General features: G+C 37.8%; 1 protein-coding gene across 5 annotated transcripts in view; it reads left to right on the forward strand.

The window, feature by feature from the left end:
• Window positions 1-18,328, forward strand: part of AFG1L (AFG1 like ATPase) — a 231,256-nt gene that overhangs the window by 184,388 nt on the left and 28,540 nt on the right. For all 5 annotated transcript variants that reach the window (XM_045806940.2, XM_087865364.1, XM_045806943.2 and 2 more), the window contains 2 exons: window positions 10,555-10,625; window positions 10,882-10,982. In XM_045806940.2, the coding sequence (XP_045662896.1) occupies window positions 10,555-10,625; window positions 10,882-10,982 (172 nt within the window). The remainder of the gene's footprint in view (window positions 1-10,554; window positions 10,626-10,881; window positions 10,983-18,328) is intronic.

An 18,328-nucleotide genomic window follows, 5' to 3' on the forward strand; every position in this document is an offset into this window, starting at 1 on the left:
AATGAATCTGTACTCTAAGCCTACCTGGAGGAAAAAGGGCTCTATGGTGGAAGAAGATAGTTGGTTCTCAAAAGCAGATGCACAGTATCTTTCTTATAAGAACCTCTATTGATATTTTATGAATGAGTAAGGCTCTGTGATATTACAAACTTATAATTTTCTGTTAGTAAACCACAGCTTTCTGCTTTATATCTTGTAGGGCATAGTCAGGTACGCTGTTTATCATGTCTGTTAAAATCACAAAACTGTCGTATTTGACATAATTTAGATGCACATTTAAATATTGATTAATCCTGTATTAACTTAGTACTTAATTAACAATTTCAAGGGTTTAGAACTATTTGAAATACCACCTAAAGAAGTGATACAGCAGCAAAAGAAGTTCTTCTTGTATTGACTTCAGTATCAGACTCTGTCAGTCAGCTCAGCATACCGTTTATCTTCCATTCCTTTATTGAACAGTAATTTGACAATAGCATATCACAGTGTTTATTTCCAGTGGGCCAGACAAGGACGAGAATAGAGCTGGCCCACTATTTCCCGCTGAACACATTGACAAAGTATTCAACTGTATGGCTGTCCTCATCTAGTAAAGTGTAAGATAAGCTATATACACAATATGTACATGAGTAAATAATATGTATGCTTCTACATATAAAAGTACAGAATAAAGTTTTTAGATTTCCTTAGAAATCTTTTATTTCATCTTCAAATAGATCACATTTGAAATAAAAGTCATTTGTAAATTTGTAAATAAAGGTCAATCTTCAACATTAAAAAAGCTGCTCCAGCAAACGCCCACGGTCTTTATTAGTTCCTTGCTGTGTACCTTTTTTAACTATTAAAACTCCTTTGGCCTCTCTTTCCGAGGTGGATGTGACCATTTTCTACTTCAGAAAAGGAGTCAGAGCTTCTTACTTTCTAGCTTTTCCCTCGTTTTTATTTATTTATTATCGTAATCTTCAGTCCATTCTGACTTTTCTTAAATTTTATGAAAAGGAAATATTATTGTATCTACCAAGTTGTAATTCTGCGTGTTATACCACTGACTTATTTGGGGGGAAATGCAATATTTAGATTTGGTGGAAATTTTATATGGAGTTTGGGGCTGAGAAGAGGGGGTGAAGGTCTGGAATTGGAGAGCGAAAGGTGCTAGGTCCCACTTTCTGCATTATACACAGGTCAAGATTAATGGAACCAGGTAAGTTACTCTCCAGGTGATTGAGAACGGTGGGAAATTTAGAGATTGAAATGGATCTCTGAACAGTCAATTAAGCCTTTGAATGATTGAGAAGATAAATAGTAGGACAAAATCCATTCTAACAACTGATTCCGTTATGTAAAACAAACCTACAGGATTTGAAATGCAACCAAGTCTGTTTTATATTAAGGCAGATATAAACCAACTTAATCTTAGACCTGCCTCCAGCCCCAGATTATGTTTGGTAAGAGCACAAAGAGCTGTACAGCCTGAATGCACAAGGAATCAGTAGAGTGAGAAGGCTCCCTGCCAGGGAAGTTTGGCACAAGAACTCTAAGAGGAAGGGGAAATTTCTCCCTCGTTGAATCAACTTTGGCTCTCTGGAATAGAGAACATGGAGAGAGAGGGACCAAGGAAAGCCAACCCTATTCTACTTGTTGATACCCTAACAAGCTGTTGATTTTAAAAAGGGGATAAAGGGGCAAAGTGTGGGTAGCATTCTGTTCCTCTGAGTCAATCCTAATGAAGTGGGAGGTTCTTGAAGAAATTAATTTCCATTTAAATTCATGTGTGACCCTCTTCTAGAAACCTCCACTTCTTTTGGAATTTTTGTTGAGAATTTCAAATGATCCAGCAATAATAAGGTCTTTTTTGACATGTTCTATTTCTCCGTCTAAGTTTTGTGTTGAATGCCTGATTTCAGCTATAGAAATTTTCTTAAAATTGGAATGACTGATTACTTTCCTCTCTGTTTACTAATTTAATATGGAAAAATAAATCATGATTCTCCTACTTCCAAAGCAATCAGGCTTTTAATCCAGGGTACTGTACTGACAGGTTTCCTGTAGGAGTTGATGCCAAATTTCCTGGCAGCGGAACAGTGGTTGATTCCAGGGCTTTTCTGACTTAAAGACACAGTGGTACTACTTAACAGAAAATAGAAACCTGCCCTCCCACCCGCCCACTACAGTTTCTGAGCTTAGCAAAAAAGTGACAGAAGCAATGAAATGGGTGGATTTTACCAGGACATTATAGAGCAAAGGAAAAATAGTCTGCATTCTACTTGGGCCCTATACCCACCCTCCAAACAAAAATCATATGAAAAGAATGACTTCGCTTTTTCTTCAGAAATGACTTTAATTCTCTTACCTTTGATTATCTGTGGGCAGATTGTGTGTTTCACATCCCATCTGCCCCAGACACTGCCATACAGTAGCATCCCTTCGGTGGGGCAATGACCCAGAATTGAAGGAAGTCACTTCAATTCTTTATCCCTACTCAGTTGTAGGAGCTTATGTTTTGTTTCCCCTCGGGGAAAGGGGCTACAGTTCATAGCACTGAGCTTAATTCCTGTATTTTCTCCTGATCATATTGGTGCTGCCCAAGTCATTCTTCCTTACAAATATGCCACTTTGTGGTTAACGTTGAACACAAAGCTAACAGAACATTTTCTTCCTTGCTATGTGACATATTCTTGTAGCCCTGAAAGAAAGCTCTGAATTTAACTTCCCTTCTATGCTGAAAAAACCATTTAGTTTAGTGCCGTCTTCAGGCTGCGGCTTTCCCGTAACTGCTCTTGCCTCCAAGCTATTGCACTTTCTCGAATTTTACTGGTTAGGCTGGAATAATTTTAAATTATGTTTATAACTTAGGTCTAATTTTAATCACTATTTGTATTTTTGTATAATTTATATCCTTGTGTGTTTTTTGTACGTTTGTTTTCTGAATATGCCTGTTGCCAGCTGTGGGTCTTGTATGCCAAACACTTGATTTTTCTTTAAAACCATCTGACCCTGGTCCTTCTTTGGAGCTTCACAGGTGTGGTCATATTTTTGAGTATAGATTTTTAGTGTAAGGTAATGTTGCTATCTTTTTAAATTGTTTCCCCGGGAAACTGACTAGTAGGGCCCTTGGAGTCATAGACTCATTCCCGTTACTCCAGTTTTTTCCATTATAAATTCTTTTCCTATTTTGAGGTTAAAGTCATTTTCTATGGCTGAAAATTCTTGAAATTTCCTACTTAAAAAAAAGTCAAGAGATCTTAGTGTTTTTAAGAATGGTTTTTAAATTTTATGTATATCATAATGACATGTTACTAAGAAAATGCTTCTGGATTAACTATTGCATTATATATCTGTGTTTTTATGCCTCACCCATCTCTAAAAATAATTTGAAGCAACTTACCTTAAAATGATTTATAATATCATTTATAATATGTCCACTAAAATTACTAAAATGGAAGAAATGGGGAAAAAAAGGTGTAGGCAAGGGTATGGAACAAGTAGAACTTTTTGTACATGCCAGTAAGAGAGTAAACTGCTACAACCACTTTGGAAAATTGTTTGGCAATATTTACTAAGCTGAACATTGGTATACCCTATGAGCAGTAATTTGGCTCCCATTTAGACACCCAACAGACGTGTATACAAAAGTTTACTGAAAGGTGTGTGCTAGAATGTTCACATAGCACTATGCATAGTAACCCTGAACTGTATACTACACAAATGCTCATTATTAAGGACTGAATTGTGTCCCCCCAAAATTCATAGGTGAAGTCCAAACCCCCAGTGTGACTGGGTTTGGGGATAGGGCCTTTAAGTAGATAATAGTGAATAAACGCAGCCAGACACATGTTAATAAGGGAAATGAGTTTATATAAAGCAATATGTATCATTTTTATGTTATTGAAATATATCACAATATACATAATATAATATAGAAATATACATCATAGTATATTGATTTGTAATGGTGATAAGCCATGAATTTATTTTTATGCCATTTTTTTTCATAGAAAACCGCTGAAGCTTTTAGTATAACCCTGTAACAGAAAAGTGATTCACTGTTTATTAGTATTGTGATAAATACAGGATAACTTATGATTTCAGGAATTTTCAAGATTAATATCTTCTGAGACTTTGGAAACACTTGTGGGGATTCCCCTGGATTTCCCACCTTACGTGGTTACCCCCAGCTGTCCTCTGGTTCTTCAGGCCAGGACTGCAGGTTTTCTGTTGGAGTTGTGGTTACCCTGAGCAGTTCTGACTTGATTATCTTCAGTCTGGAAGCTGTAAAATGGGTAATTCACCCCATGTTTTTCCCTTTTTCCAAGTGTCTGCTCCCTCCAGAATCTGCCTGCTTCTGTTCACTGCCCAGTGCCTTCAGGTCACCCGTTTTTGTATTTTGTCTGGAGTTGATAGCTGCCATGGGCAGGCGGGCCAATGGGGGTAGAGCTTATTTGGTCCTACTAGACCCAGAATTTTTCTGCCTGTTCTGAGAGAGCCCGGCCTACCTAGACCTTATGAAGAAGGCTGTATGGGAAATAGCTTTTTTTGAGAACTCACCTGTCCAAAAATGTCTTTATTTTGTTTGATTAATAGTTTGACTGGGCATGGTTAGTTTGACAATAACTTCCTTTTAGAAAATTTTAGATGCACACCATTTTCTTCGTGCTTCCATTATTACAGCTGCAAAGTTTCATGAGAATTGATACAAATCAGTTTCTTGACCTTTTATATTTAACCTGTTTTTCCTCTTGAAGTTTTTAGGATATTCTTTCTTTATTTCTGGCTTCTGAAATTTCCTGATAATATGCCTTGGAATGGAGCCTTTCCCCCATTCTTTGTCGTGGGTGTTCACTGGGCTCTTTCAACTTAGACACTCATGTTCTTCGGTTCTAGGAAACTTAATTTTTTCATTGATGCTGCTTTTATTTTTTTTCCCCATTGTCTTTGGAGCTTCTCCTGGTTAGAAATGGGGCCTTCTGGGTTTCTTTTCTGATTCTTTTATTTCCCCTTCTGTTTTCCAGTTTTTGTTCTTTTTGTTCTATTTTCTGAAAGAGTACTTCAACTTTTTCTTTTAATTCTTTTCCTGAATTTTTTTATTTAACAGTCATATTTAGAGCCCTTTCTAATGCACTAATTGTTCTTTTAGTTTATATATCCTTCTTTGTTTATGCATGTAATAGCTTCTTCTCTTTAGGTGTGTTAGAGTGTATTTCTCTTTACTTCCTCCAAGATCCTCTTTTTCTGTCTCTTTTAATCTTATATCTTAGCGGCTTTCCTTAAATGCCTAGAAATACTCGGTTGTCCGTTCACAAGATTGAGGCATTAAAAAGCTGATCAGAAGTACTGTGTGCATGGATAGGGTTTTATTGATTGGTAGGCTTCACTGGAGGATGGTAGATAAGGTGGCAGATTAGGTTTTCCTTTCAAGAACCCCCAAATGTCATTATCTTCAAGTCTGTCTTTTGGCTATTCAGTTTCCTCCAGAGTGTTTCCTTCAGTCTTTCTACTTCCTAGGGTGGAAGTTTGGCTAGTAGGGTTCTGGATGCTGAAGAGGGAGCGATTGCTGGTTTCACTATTTAATATGTAGGATTTCAGTATGGTGTCTGTCCCCCTTTCTTCATTGTTAAAACTGACCCAGGTGGTAAACTTACCAGTCTCAGCTGGAGCGGAGAAGGTGTACAGGGCTCTTCCTGTCCAGGTAAAGGCAGGGCATCTAAAGAACTGCCTTTGTCTTATTTTCCAACAATGCCCCTGTTTCCAGCCTACCCCCTCACCTGTAACTTCAAGTATATCTAGTAGTGCTAAACCTTTGGAGGGTTTTTAGTGAGAACTGGCTTGCTTCATGTTAGCTTAGCACCCCACCTCCCACCTTCTGACTTCTCACTCTACCAAGGTTCTACTCATCCAAATAAGGACAACAATGCCAGATTTTGCTTCTTTCAGGCTCCCCTAATCTTTCCAGGTGACTCGTGTAGAGAGCCCTTCCCTCCCATCACTTGTCTTTGGGGGAGGGTAAATCACCCTCTTCTTTCCTAAGGGGAGGACACTTACATCAATATACAGATCATCTAAACTGAAAATCAGTAACGAAACAGTGGCTCCGAATGACACAATGGACCAGATAAATTTAACAGATAGATTCAGGACATTCCATCCTAAAACAGCAGATACACATTCTTTTCAAGTGCACATGGAACATTCTCCAGGATAGATCACATATTAGGTCACAGAACAAGCCTCAAAGAATTCAAAAAGATTGGGGCGCCTAGGTGGCTCAGTCGTTAAGCATCTGCCTTCCGCCCAGGGCGTGATCCCAGGGTCCTGGGATCGAGCCCAGCATTGGGCTCCCTGCTCTACTGGGAGCCTGCGTCTTCCTCTCCTGCTCCCCCTGCTTGTGTTCCCTCTCTTGCTGGCTGTCTCTCTCTCTGTCAAATAAATAAAATCTTTAAAAAAAATTCAAAAAGATTGAAGTCATACTGTACATCTTTTCTGACCACAACACTATGGAACTAGAAGTCAACCTGAAGAAAAAATCCTAAGGGGAAGAAGGGAAGAAAAAGGCTCTTACTACAAATACTGGACGTAGAGACTGCTGATCCTTTTCCCCCTCCTCATAAAGACACTGTGGTGTGGTGAAGAGGAAGGGGTGGTGGAGGAGGAGGAGGTGGCATTTGGAATAGGGCGAGTTCTCTTCATGATTTAACCATGGGGGCAGGAGTCTGGATCCAGCCATTGGTGGCGCATTGGTAGTTCTCTTTAGAAACGTGGGAGCACTGAGCACTTCTAGCCATCAGCTTCCCTTAACTGCAGTTCCAGGATAAGAGGGAAGAGTTGTACTCCAAAACTGCGTAAGATTTCACTGTGTGGGGGCGCCTGGGTGGCACAGCGGTTAAGCGTCTGCCTTCGGCTCAGGGCGTGATCCCAGCGTTGTGAGATCGAGCCCCACATCAGGCTCTTCCACTATGAGCCTGCTTCTTCCTCTCCCACTCCCCCTGCTTGTGTTCCCTCTCTCTCTGGCTGTCTCTATCTCTGTCGAATAAATAAATAAATAATCTTTAAAAAAAAAAAAAAAGATTTCACTGTGTGAGTGTATTCAAATGTGCTTCATAGTTCCCATTGTGGGACGTTAGGGGTTTTTTTCCCCTCACTTTTTTGATGCTAGAGGTATTAAAATGAACATCCTTATAGTTGTTAACCATTATTATTTTCATAGGTGAAATTCTTATGAGTGGAATAGCTGGGTGATGTGGTATGCATGTTTTTAATGCTTTTATTACATATTTTCTGGTTGCCCTGAAATCTTGTACCAATTTTATACCACTCCGAGCAGCATGTGAAGAGAGTCCATTTTCCCCTTACCTACACTTGCTTTAGCTTTTTTCTTATCTCTGCCAGTTTAGACAAAAATAGTATTGCATTATTTTACTTTGTATTTATAAAAAGTAAATGAATGATTTTACATAGACTTCTTGCCTGTCGAGCTATTTTTTACATGCATTTTGCCTTTTCAGATCTTTTGTCATGTTTTCTATTTGTGGTATTAAAATTGTATTAATCTGTAATACATTGATAGTAATATGCTATCCATGTTGCCACTGTGTTTCCTGGTTTGATATGCCTATATATTTTACTTGTTATACTTCGTTATACAAAAATTTTAAATTTTTATATATTCAGATCTTAGATAAGTGAGGGCTTAATTCTCTGAGTCTCAGTTTTCTCTTCTGTAAAAGTGGGATAATAGCAAATACTACATGGAAGGGGGGGTAGTATAGGTAAACTAATTGTTACATAATAGTTGCTTGATAAATACAGCTTTTGTTATTCCCTGTGTGACACATTGAAATAGTTCAGAATCATCTAAATTTTTTACTAGAATTACAAAACATATTCATAGCTGTTTGAACCAGATATGAACCTGGGTAATGAGTAAAACTCTGAATCTTTTAAGCTAATATGGACAGGTAAGTTTTAATTTCTCTTTTTACTTTCCTGGTTCTCATCCTTCAGAAAAGTTCATGAGCTCTGATTGATGCATTCTCTTAAATAGGGAAATCTGGTCTGAGTGGAGTGTGAGAAGACTAGTGTTTTCTTGTAAATTATCTGTTAAGGGATTATAAATAAGTTCATTTCTGGTAAGGATTTCTTTCACAGCATCCTTACTTGTTACATGTCAGTATAGAGATATATCTAATAAAATCAAAACACATACTAGCCCCTCCCGCTTTTAAGATAATATGAAGCTGAGGTTTCTGTTCTTCAGCTGGTCAATAGAATTCACTCCCTGAGGTCAAGTACAGTTTGGCTTAGACGGATAACAGGCTGTTCAGTTGTAAGTTACATGAACTACTTTTGTGAATATTTATTTTTAGGCCTCTTAACACCAGTAAAAATTTTTATTTTGCATGTTGTAACTTCTGAGTAACTTCTTATGATAATGTAATAGACTTTTATGTATGTATTTATTTTTGTGAGAGAGAGAGTGTGCGTGTGTGAGCAGGGGTTAGGGTGGGGGGTAGAGGGAGAGAGAAAGAGAATCTTAAGCAAGCTCCATGCTCCATGTAGAGCCCCACACGGGGCTCAATCTCATGATCCTGAGATCATGACCTGAGCCAAAATCAAGAGTTGGATGCTTAACCAACTGAGCCACCCAGGCGCCCCATACAGAATTTTTATAAGATACTGCTATAAAAAAATAATTATGCCATTTCACATATAATTTCACTGTAAGTGAAATCATACATGGTAGTTTCATAGATGACGTAGAAGATGTGGCCTGACTGAAGTCTTATGAGCCACATTTTAATATTAGAGTATATTAGAGTACAGAGTATGAGAGAAACCACTACTGAGGGAGTTTGTAAGCAATTGTTTATTCACCAGATAGGCTTTTAGAAATGTAACTGTGTTCCGTCTTGGTTATTTTTCAGAATTCATTTCCACCCCTCTGTTGGGTAACATGCCTATCCTAAGGAGAAGTTAACTTTCTGCAAGCCAGCAGATACCCTGGGTGGCTGGCTTTGCTCCTTCTGTTTTGTATCCCTTAAAAATTACCTTCGCTTCTCCAACGGTTGTGTGTGTTTCCGCCACCATTTCAAGGTGGAGACAATTCCAAATGAATTCCCAAGAATACTATTGGCAAAGCTATGTAAACATACATGTGCTTGGTGTGGGCACGGACATTTACATTGGCTTGTGTGTTTTCTTCATACCTTTAAAATTGTTTTTTGTCTCTGTAGTCACTTTCTGTAATGTCATTTTATTATTGTAATACTACCCTATTCAAACGTCATACAAGGCTTTACTTAAGTCAAATAGCATTTCCCCTGCAAAGTTTGCCATTGCAGATGATGATTTTAAGATCCTTCGAGGTGGAATGGTTATCACTTGAAAGGTGACAGTTCCAAACCCTTCATAATGACCGTGTGCTGTCCTGTATTTTAAAAGCATTTGCTGTACAACAGTTGAAGAATTAGGTGCTTGTGTGGCAAATGCTTGCCACCTGGTAATTATCTCAAGGGAGAATTGAGTTTGGTTTCATTTAAACTTAAAGAAAAAATAATTTGTCATGTTAGTTTTCAGAAAGACTTTATTAAGATGAGTGAATGTCCAGAATTGAGTTTAATTGCTTCCACACCTAGATAAGAGTGATTTGTATGTCAAAATTAAGCATATCGGCAGGTCATCCTTTGTAAGTTTGTATGTAGCGTTGAAGTAAACTTACATTTACACTTGAAGTTTTTTTTTTAACAGCATTTATTTCTTCTGCCAGTTATTTTATTTTATTGACAGTTAATTTACAAACCCCTCTTTAAAAAAAGTGACAGGAAAAAAGGGCATAGTGTTAACACATTTGTATATGTGGGTTCCCTAAACCATATGGTGATTTGTAATTAGAATACAAAGGATTCTTTGATGAGACTAACTTCCTAGGAGCTGCAATGGTAGGCATCACAGAAGGAGAGAGTTTTCTTGAATTTCTGACAAGGACACTTTTGAGAGAAACTGTGTGGTCTATAATTGTCCTTATACTCGAAGTCCGATAAAGTTATTGATGTGCAGATCAAGTTGGTATTTCGAAGCTGGTAATTTAATTCTGGATGTTTGATCCTCTCAGTCAGTGGCTTGACTTGGTTTTTTTTTTTTTTAAGCAGCTTCAATATTTAATTTCACATGTACCCTCTCAGTAGAGATTTCAAAGGATACTTTGCTGGATGCTTGACTGCCTTGTCTATTTGCTCTTGTTTTGCATGCAAGAGAGAGCCAGAAGCCTTTCTTCTCATTGTGTACACATAGTATTAATGGATTTACTCTGCCTGTATCGTCTCATTACTGGAAACAGCCAGAAGCACAGAAGTCTTTCAGTGTATGCAAATAAGGCAGAATCATCTACCTGAGAGTTAATATTCTCTGCTTTTAAGTGTATTCTAAATCTAATGTTTGTATTTAGAGCATAACATCCTGTTCTCTTTTTTTATGGGCAAAAAGCTAAGCAGGCTCAGGCAGCTGTTTGATGTTGGCTTCAAGTGTTATTAATTTCATATTCTATTATTCTTTTCACTGTAGCACAAGTGAAGCTGATGTGGAGGCTGTCATGGATAAGTTGTTTGATGAGCTGGCTCAGAAACAAAATGATTGTACGTAAGTTAATTTCTCTTGAAAGAGAATACATTTAGAACACAATGCCCAATCTCCACTGACCAATTAATAAGTTCCATTGCTGTATATGGGTTGATGCCACGCTCAAGTGGCAGTCATTGTATCAGCATTTTGTCTAATTTATGTGTTGAATCATGTGCTATTATTCATCAAGCTATGCATTTCCTATCTGTAAGAGATGAATTTTATAGTAATTATCCAGACAAGATTGAGTCTTTGTTCATGTTCCCATAGTAACTAGACCAAGGATTCTAAAAGTGCAAGGCAGAGAGCTGCGGCTGAATAAAGCCTGTGGAACTGTTGCCGACTGCACATTTGAAGAGCTGTGTGAGAGAGTAAGTATCCAGACACGTCCAGACTCGTTGGCCTTTTCACATGTTAAAATACTTCAAATTTTCCTCTCTGCCTGTTTCAGATTTTAAAATACAGTTCACAGAGTCGGAACTGATTTAATGGTCTTATGAAGGGAAATACTCATCCGTATATGTCATGCGCCTTTTATAGACGTTGGCTCAAAATTTGTGCTTAGAAGGGTGCTAAAACAAAATTGGAAATACAGAGAGAACTAGCAACTGTTGCTGGAAGCAAAACAGAAACCAGTTTTAGGGATTTTTGTGAAAGTCAAACGTAAGAGAATTATGTTTTCTTAAGTTGAGGTAAGGTTGGTATGTGGGGCAAGAAACATGAGGTGATAGTACCATGATGCAAGGACATATGACGTGAGATAATTCTTAGCCCTTGTTCTCATTGCCCACCTGTGATTGCCATTTCTGATCTATTTGGGTGACAAAGAAAGTGAATTTCTATAACTGTGAGATCTAATATAATAATATATTCAACAGAGAAAAAATGTATGTAACACACATTCATATAAATGAGAAAGACCTTGATTGCAGATTCATTATTGATATGAATTCTGTCTTTTAAAGGCTCTGGAATTCTCATTACTCAGTGGATATTCAATATATTTATTGACTATAAATCTTGAGAAAAACAAATCCAAATTATACATAACTTTAAGCATGATTTCTCAATTGTCCTGTAAGTGGTCTCTGACTTATCTTAAGTTTTAAGATAACTAAAAAAGAATTGTTTTTCAGTGAGGGGGAAGAGAAAGTCTTTATTTATAACTGCCAGCCATTTTGTGAGTACTTTTCTCAAAAGCTAATGACTTAGTTACTTCTAACCAGTGTAAATTTGTAATTTTTAAACCAGAGAGATGAATCTAGTCTGTAGTTGTTATTAGAGAAATAAAGCACTTCAAATCAATAAGGTTTAAGATCAAGTAAGATCCTCTGACAGGGCGAAAATATCATCCATGGTGGTAGGGAAAGTCATCCTGGGTAATATGGACCCTGCACACTTCTATGGGGTCAGTTTCATCGAGGTCCTAATAACCTATTCTCTCTAGACAAAATTCTACTAAGGCTTCCTTATAAGCTTTACTTACTTTGCTAGAGAAGTAAACTTGAGAAAAATCTTGTATATTGAAAAGATGAAGCTCCTCTTTATTCCACAGAAGGGGACCTAGTGAGGAAAGGGGAAGGGCAAATATGGTCTCTTGGAGCAGACACTGAGTATTTGTATTTTTTATGTGTTCATTATTTCAGGAGACACTTAGTGCCAGGAAAATCCACTACTCAGGGACCCAAATCTTCATATTCTACTGTGGGGAGGTGGTAGGGAAGAAGATTATTGCAGAGAATTCTTTTTCTTTTATTTACAAAGTTCCAGAAAAATTAAATAAATTCAGGTAAAAGGTTATTAGTGTACATCTTAACTTTTTAAATCAAATTATGGTATAGGTCAATCACAAGATTCTCTTCCACCCTTTTTATATAATTCTCAGGGCCCATGTGAAACAAGCTAGGTCCAGGTACGTCTGTTGAAATTTTACGTTTAACTGCATGTGTCCTAAATTCCTTCTCACACATTCAACCACATCCTGCCAATTGGCATTGCAAGGCAGCTAAAGGACTAAAGTTTGTAGGAGGATTCAGGATTGGTTGAACAGGTGGAACTTTCAAGATGCCTTTCAACACCAAGATTATGACTGTTTAACTTAAGGATTGATGAGGAATGTGAGGAGAGAAAGAGAGGACAAAAAGACTTAGGGATAATTTTTTAGATTTAGTTTTTTTAATTTGACAGAGGGAGACCGTGCTTGAGCTTACACAAGTAGGCAGAATGGCAGGCACAGGGAGAAGAAGAAGCAGTCTCCCCACTGAGTAAGGACCCCGATGTGGGGCTCGATTCCAGGACCCCGGGATCATGTCCTGAGCTGAAGGCAGCTGTTTAACCAACTGAGCCACCCAGGTGCCCCTTAGGGATAATTTTTGACATTGGATTCACATCCTCCCTATAAGGATCTGACCCATTCTGTATTAAACTCTTTGTAATCTCACTTCTACCATACCTGTCCCCTATGCTTTAGCCAGGCTGGCTGCCTGCCTTATTTGGACGTGGCATTGCTCAAGCTCAGCATATTTGGGAAACGGCACACACAAATCAGCAATGCTGCAGGAATGGTTTTGCTGCTGGGAAGGTAAAGGGCCAGAGAGATTCCTGGGCTGCCTCAGTTCTGGTGATTAATGCCCTTATTCCCTGATGCTAATCACCACTGTTGGCATCCAAACACCATCAGCCTTGACTCTTGGCCAAATAGTAGAGATAAAAGCTATTCATCCTTTAGTATTTACTGAGAGTGTACCAAGCATGGGACACAAACCAGAAGACGTTCCCAACCAGTGGTTTCATTTGGAATATGTGAAATGAAATAAAGCATAAAATAGAAATAGAGAAGTGAAATGTTTTTTAACAACTCCCCAAGACGTACTGTTAGGTACAGTTATAAGTCTAAACACATGCAAACTAATTTGATATAATCAAGATTAATAGATAGATGAAGGCCAAAACATGTATCTGATGGATCTCCATTCCTTGAATACTAAAAACCAAAGAAGAAAAAAGCTAATAAACAAGAAGTTGACAGTGAACAGTGTATACCCATGCATATGCATCAACTGATATATTTCTCTGCTTAGACTTTTTACAAACACACCTGGCTACCTGTCATTATTTTTAAGACACAAATAACAAACTACTCCTGCAAATAGTTACTTGTGAGCACAGTTATCAGTTGAGGAAACAATTTTCTGCAGGTGTAAAAATTACATTTTTCAATAAGGAAAATTTAGGTATAGTCAGTTTACTCATTAAGCCTTTAGAATTCAGTTTTGGCTCACTTCCTTTGAACAGAGTTCTTTCATTTTTGATCTACAAAAGCTTAACCCTAAAGCAAGAGGTTCTCAAACTGTTCGCTTTCAGGACCCCTTTACACTCTTAAAAATTATTGAGGAACCCAAAGAGCTTTTGTTTATATGGGTTATCTCTCTTAATATTTACTCTATGTATTAGAAATTAAAACAGAAAATTTTGAAGTATTTATAATCGATTTAAAATAACAGTGATAAACCCATTATATTCAACCCATCAAATTAGCGTAAATATCACTTTTATGAAAAATATTTTCCAAAGTGAAAATAATGTAGTAAGAAGAATAAGATTATATTATATTTTTTGCAAAGCTCTTTAGTATCTGGCTTAATAGAAGCTAGGGGCATCCTCATATCTGCTTTTGCAGTCAATCTATTATGAAAAATTGTTTTGGTTAAAGCATATAAGAAAATCTGGTCTCATACAGATACGTAGATGGAAATGGGAAAAATATTTTAATAGCCTTATCAGATAATTATGGACTCTCTTTTTTGATGCTACATGAAAATTCAACAAGAGCTTCCTTCCAAAGAACACAGTTTGGGAAAAGGGGGAAAAGAGTAACTGGATTTGGAAGTGTATGAAAGTGTATGAAAACTCTGTACTATCCTTTTCAATTTTTCTGTAAACCTTAAAACTATTCTGAAGACTCTGTGCTATGAAAACTCTGTACTATCTTTTTCAATTTTTCTGTAAACCTTAAAACTATTCTGAAAAAGTCTTTATATTTTTTTAAAAAACTTGACAAGAAGTAGATTTTAAAATGTTAGTTACAATGTAGAATCTAAGACAGTATCAGTGTATTTTTGACATACTATTTTATTAAAATCCATTAATCCTTCTTGAACTTTATTTTTCTTTTAAAGATGCTTTATTTTATTTATTTGAGAGAGAAAGTGTGAGCAGGGGGAGGGGCAGAGGCAGGGAGCCCAACACAGGGCTTGATCCCAGGACCCCGAGATCATGACCTGAGCTGAAGGCAGACATTAACCAACTGAGCCACCCAGGTGCCCCTCCTTCTTGAACTTCAAATGGATCTTTTGTCATATGTGATTTTGTAAGAGAATGAATGCAGTGTTATTGGTAAATATTGGTTGACTGAGTTACATAGATCTTCCAGATGTTGACACATTTAATTTACACAATATCAAAGCATCAGTCTCATCAGAAAAAAATGTTTAAGAAATGGAAAGCTGTCAAGTTCATGGTGGCAGCAACAAGTTTTCCAATGTTCTAATTTTCACTTGGTTGCTCAGATCTTATCACTGGCTGGCAACAAATTACTTTTAGTTGTTTTCCTTGAAGTGACAGGTTCATTTTCAAGAAACTGTCTGTGGAACATTGTAAGAAAATATCTGCCTCATCAGAATTACCATAGTTTGCCTGCAGTTCAGTCTTTCAAATAAAAATGATGTTCCATGATAAAAGTGGCTAGTTCAGCTAGCAACTCAACCACACAAGTGCTTTTCCTCAAGACAGCTATTATATTTGGTGTATAGCAGAAGTACTTTATGTGTGCTTCCTTCACCACAAAGAATAATAAAAAGATGTATTCTCAGGGGTTGAGATTTAACAAAATCCTATTTACTGATTCTCTAAGGATGTTCTTAAGTAGAACTGGATTTATTTTTAATTTTTTTTTTTACTGTGGATACACGGGCAGTGAAGAATACAATATGGTTTGGTGCTCTTGCTTTGGTTTATGCTTAAGTGCCAGTAGTTTTACCCACCATTGCTTTTGCACCATTACTGCAAATGTCACCACAGTGAAAAAGGTAAATAGTGTCCTGATATTATTATAGAAAGTGTTGACCTCAGGGACCCCGAGAGGGTCTCAGAGCCCCCTAGAGATCTAAGAACTGTATTTTGAGAGCCACTGACTTAAGTAACAGTATTTCTGACTTCACTGCCCTCTACTTGAGCCAAGTAACTATGTCAAGGAAACCTAAAAGCTCAAGTAATGTCCTCAGAGATGAATCTGCCTCACTTTCCCATACTATAGTTCTGATAGGGAGGGATTGACAAGGACGACAGGGAGCAAAGACCACCCAAGTATATTCTCCTTTACCCTTTCACAGTTCCCTAAAACAGGGCTTCCCAACCTTTTTCATATTATGACAGGGAGAGAAAATGATAGTATTTTTATTAAACAGTAAAGGAATAAGGCCACCTAAGGCTTAAGGTCACTAGCCTGAAGGTATAGGTCCTTCCAGCTTACAGGAGGATGCAGGGGTCAGTAGCATAGCTACTGGATAGTGTGGATATGCCAGGACACATGAGTTGGACAGTTCTGTACTAAGGGTCTCAGCACAGAGGGGGCTCTCATGCTTCATAAAAAGCTCAAAGGTTAGCTCAGATATGGGAACTCACAAAGTATCTGATTGTATTTCATGGTAGAACCAGAATTGAAGATTTGATGCAACTTGTCCAGAACATTTTCAGATAGATTGTAGTGATTAAGAGCATAGAATCTGATTCCCAGACTACCAAGGAGTTCAAGCCCTGGTTCTGCCACTTGCTAACCATACGGTCTTGTGAAAGTAACTTAACATCTCAGTGCCTCAATTTCTCCACCAATAAAATGGGCACAATTATAGTGTCTACCTATTGTAAATATTAGATGAGTTAATACATAAAAAGTGCCTAGAATAATGATTGATACATGGCAATGTGTACTTTATTATTATGCAGGTGCTATGGGCTCTCCTAATTGGGTCTGCTTTTCTGGGCATGACAGTACTGAATTGTAGACTTTCAGAGAAAGAGAATCCTAGAGATACCAAGAAACTAGATATTAACATTGGAGCAGGGAGGGAGAGAGGTGTGAGAAGACGGGAATGATTTGGACTTTTTTAGTTTTACTTATGGCATACATCGATGGCTTAAAGTCAAAACCTTCTTTTATATATGATGGCACTAATAAGACAAATTTCTACCTAATCTATAAATCTAGAAATATATCATTTTTTCTTGGAAGGGGCCATGGCTCAAAAATAATCTTTATAGACCGTCAACCCATTCACTCTTTGCCAAAGGTTTTGTTTCGTGGTGGTGTCAGGTGTGGTGGTTGGGTGAATCTCAATCTTCAAGAGCCTCCCAGAAAACTATGACATCTAAAGCTGGGACTGTCCCAGACATACCAGATGCCTGCTTTTTCACTTGGGGTTAGATGTGGTTTTTTCTTTACTGAATGGTTTCTTTTTGTTTTCTTTTGTTTGTTTGTTTTTTTTAAAGATTTTATTTATTTATGGGGTGGAGGGGGAGATCATGAGCAGGGGGAGGGGTAGAGGGAAAACCAGACTCCCTGCTGAGCAGGGAGCCTGATGCAGGACTCGATCCCAGGACCCTGGGATCACGATCTGAGCTGAAGGCAGATGCTTAACTGACTGAGCCACCCAGGCGCCCTGAATGGTTTTTGTTTACTGAACTATTTAGCCTGACTCAAAGGATCATTATAATTAAGAATTTGAGGTTATGGGGCGCCTGGGTGGCACAGCGGTTAAGCATCTGCCTTCGGCTCAGGGCGTGATCCTGGCGTTGTGGGATCGAGCCCCACATCAGGCTCCTCTGCTATGAGCCTGCTTCTTCCTCTCCCACTCCCCCTGCTTGTGTTCCCTCTCTCGCTGGCTGTCTCTATCTCTGTCGAATAAATAAATAAAATCTTTAAAAAAAAAAAAATTTGAGGTTACATCTAAAACTGAATGATTTCAAGAGTCCTCTTCATGCAAGTATTCAGTATCTGAATTGCCACCCTTACAAGGTTGAAAAGAAATGCAAAATTATTCGAGCGCCTGGGTGCCTCAGTCGGTTAAGCCTCCAAATCTTGATTTCGGCTCAGGTCATGATCTCAGGGTCCCAAGATCACGTGCCACATCGGGCTCCGCCGTGGGCATGGAGCCTGCTTAAGATTCTCTCTCTCCCTTTCCCTCTGCCCCTCCTCCCCCTATGCACACATGTGCACTCTTTCTCTTAAAAAAAAAATGCAAAATTATCATAACAAGACAATAGTCACAGATGAACTGACCACTTAAAAATGTAGCCCTTCCTCAAACATCTCTCACAGCTTAATACTAGCAAAGTCTTTGGCCAGTCATTCAGTGTTTGTCTGATGTAGGAAACATCCCACCATAACGATATAGATAAAAAAGTAAACCTATCTGTGCAAAGCCACTGAGAAATGAAGATTGGCCGACTTGATGAAGGAAAAAAAAGTGAAGGATAATGACACCATAAAAGCTTTAAAAGAAAATAATTGAAATATTTATTAATTAAAAGAAGACTTTGAAAAACCTGATGAAATCCTTAAATATTTTTGTTAAAATATTTTTCTGTGTAATTGAACCGATTTTATCAGGTTATGCTGAAAATAAATAGTGATTTGTTCATTATTTATTTATTCTAGGAA

Source organism: Ursus americanus, chromosome 11 (assembly GCF_024610735.1).
Source record: "Ursus americanus isolate L20-20 chromosome 11, mUrsAme1.1.p, whole genome shotgun sequence".
Classification (NCBI taxonomy): Eukaryota; Metazoa; Chordata; class Mammalia; order Carnivora; family Ursidae; genus Ursus; species Ursus americanus.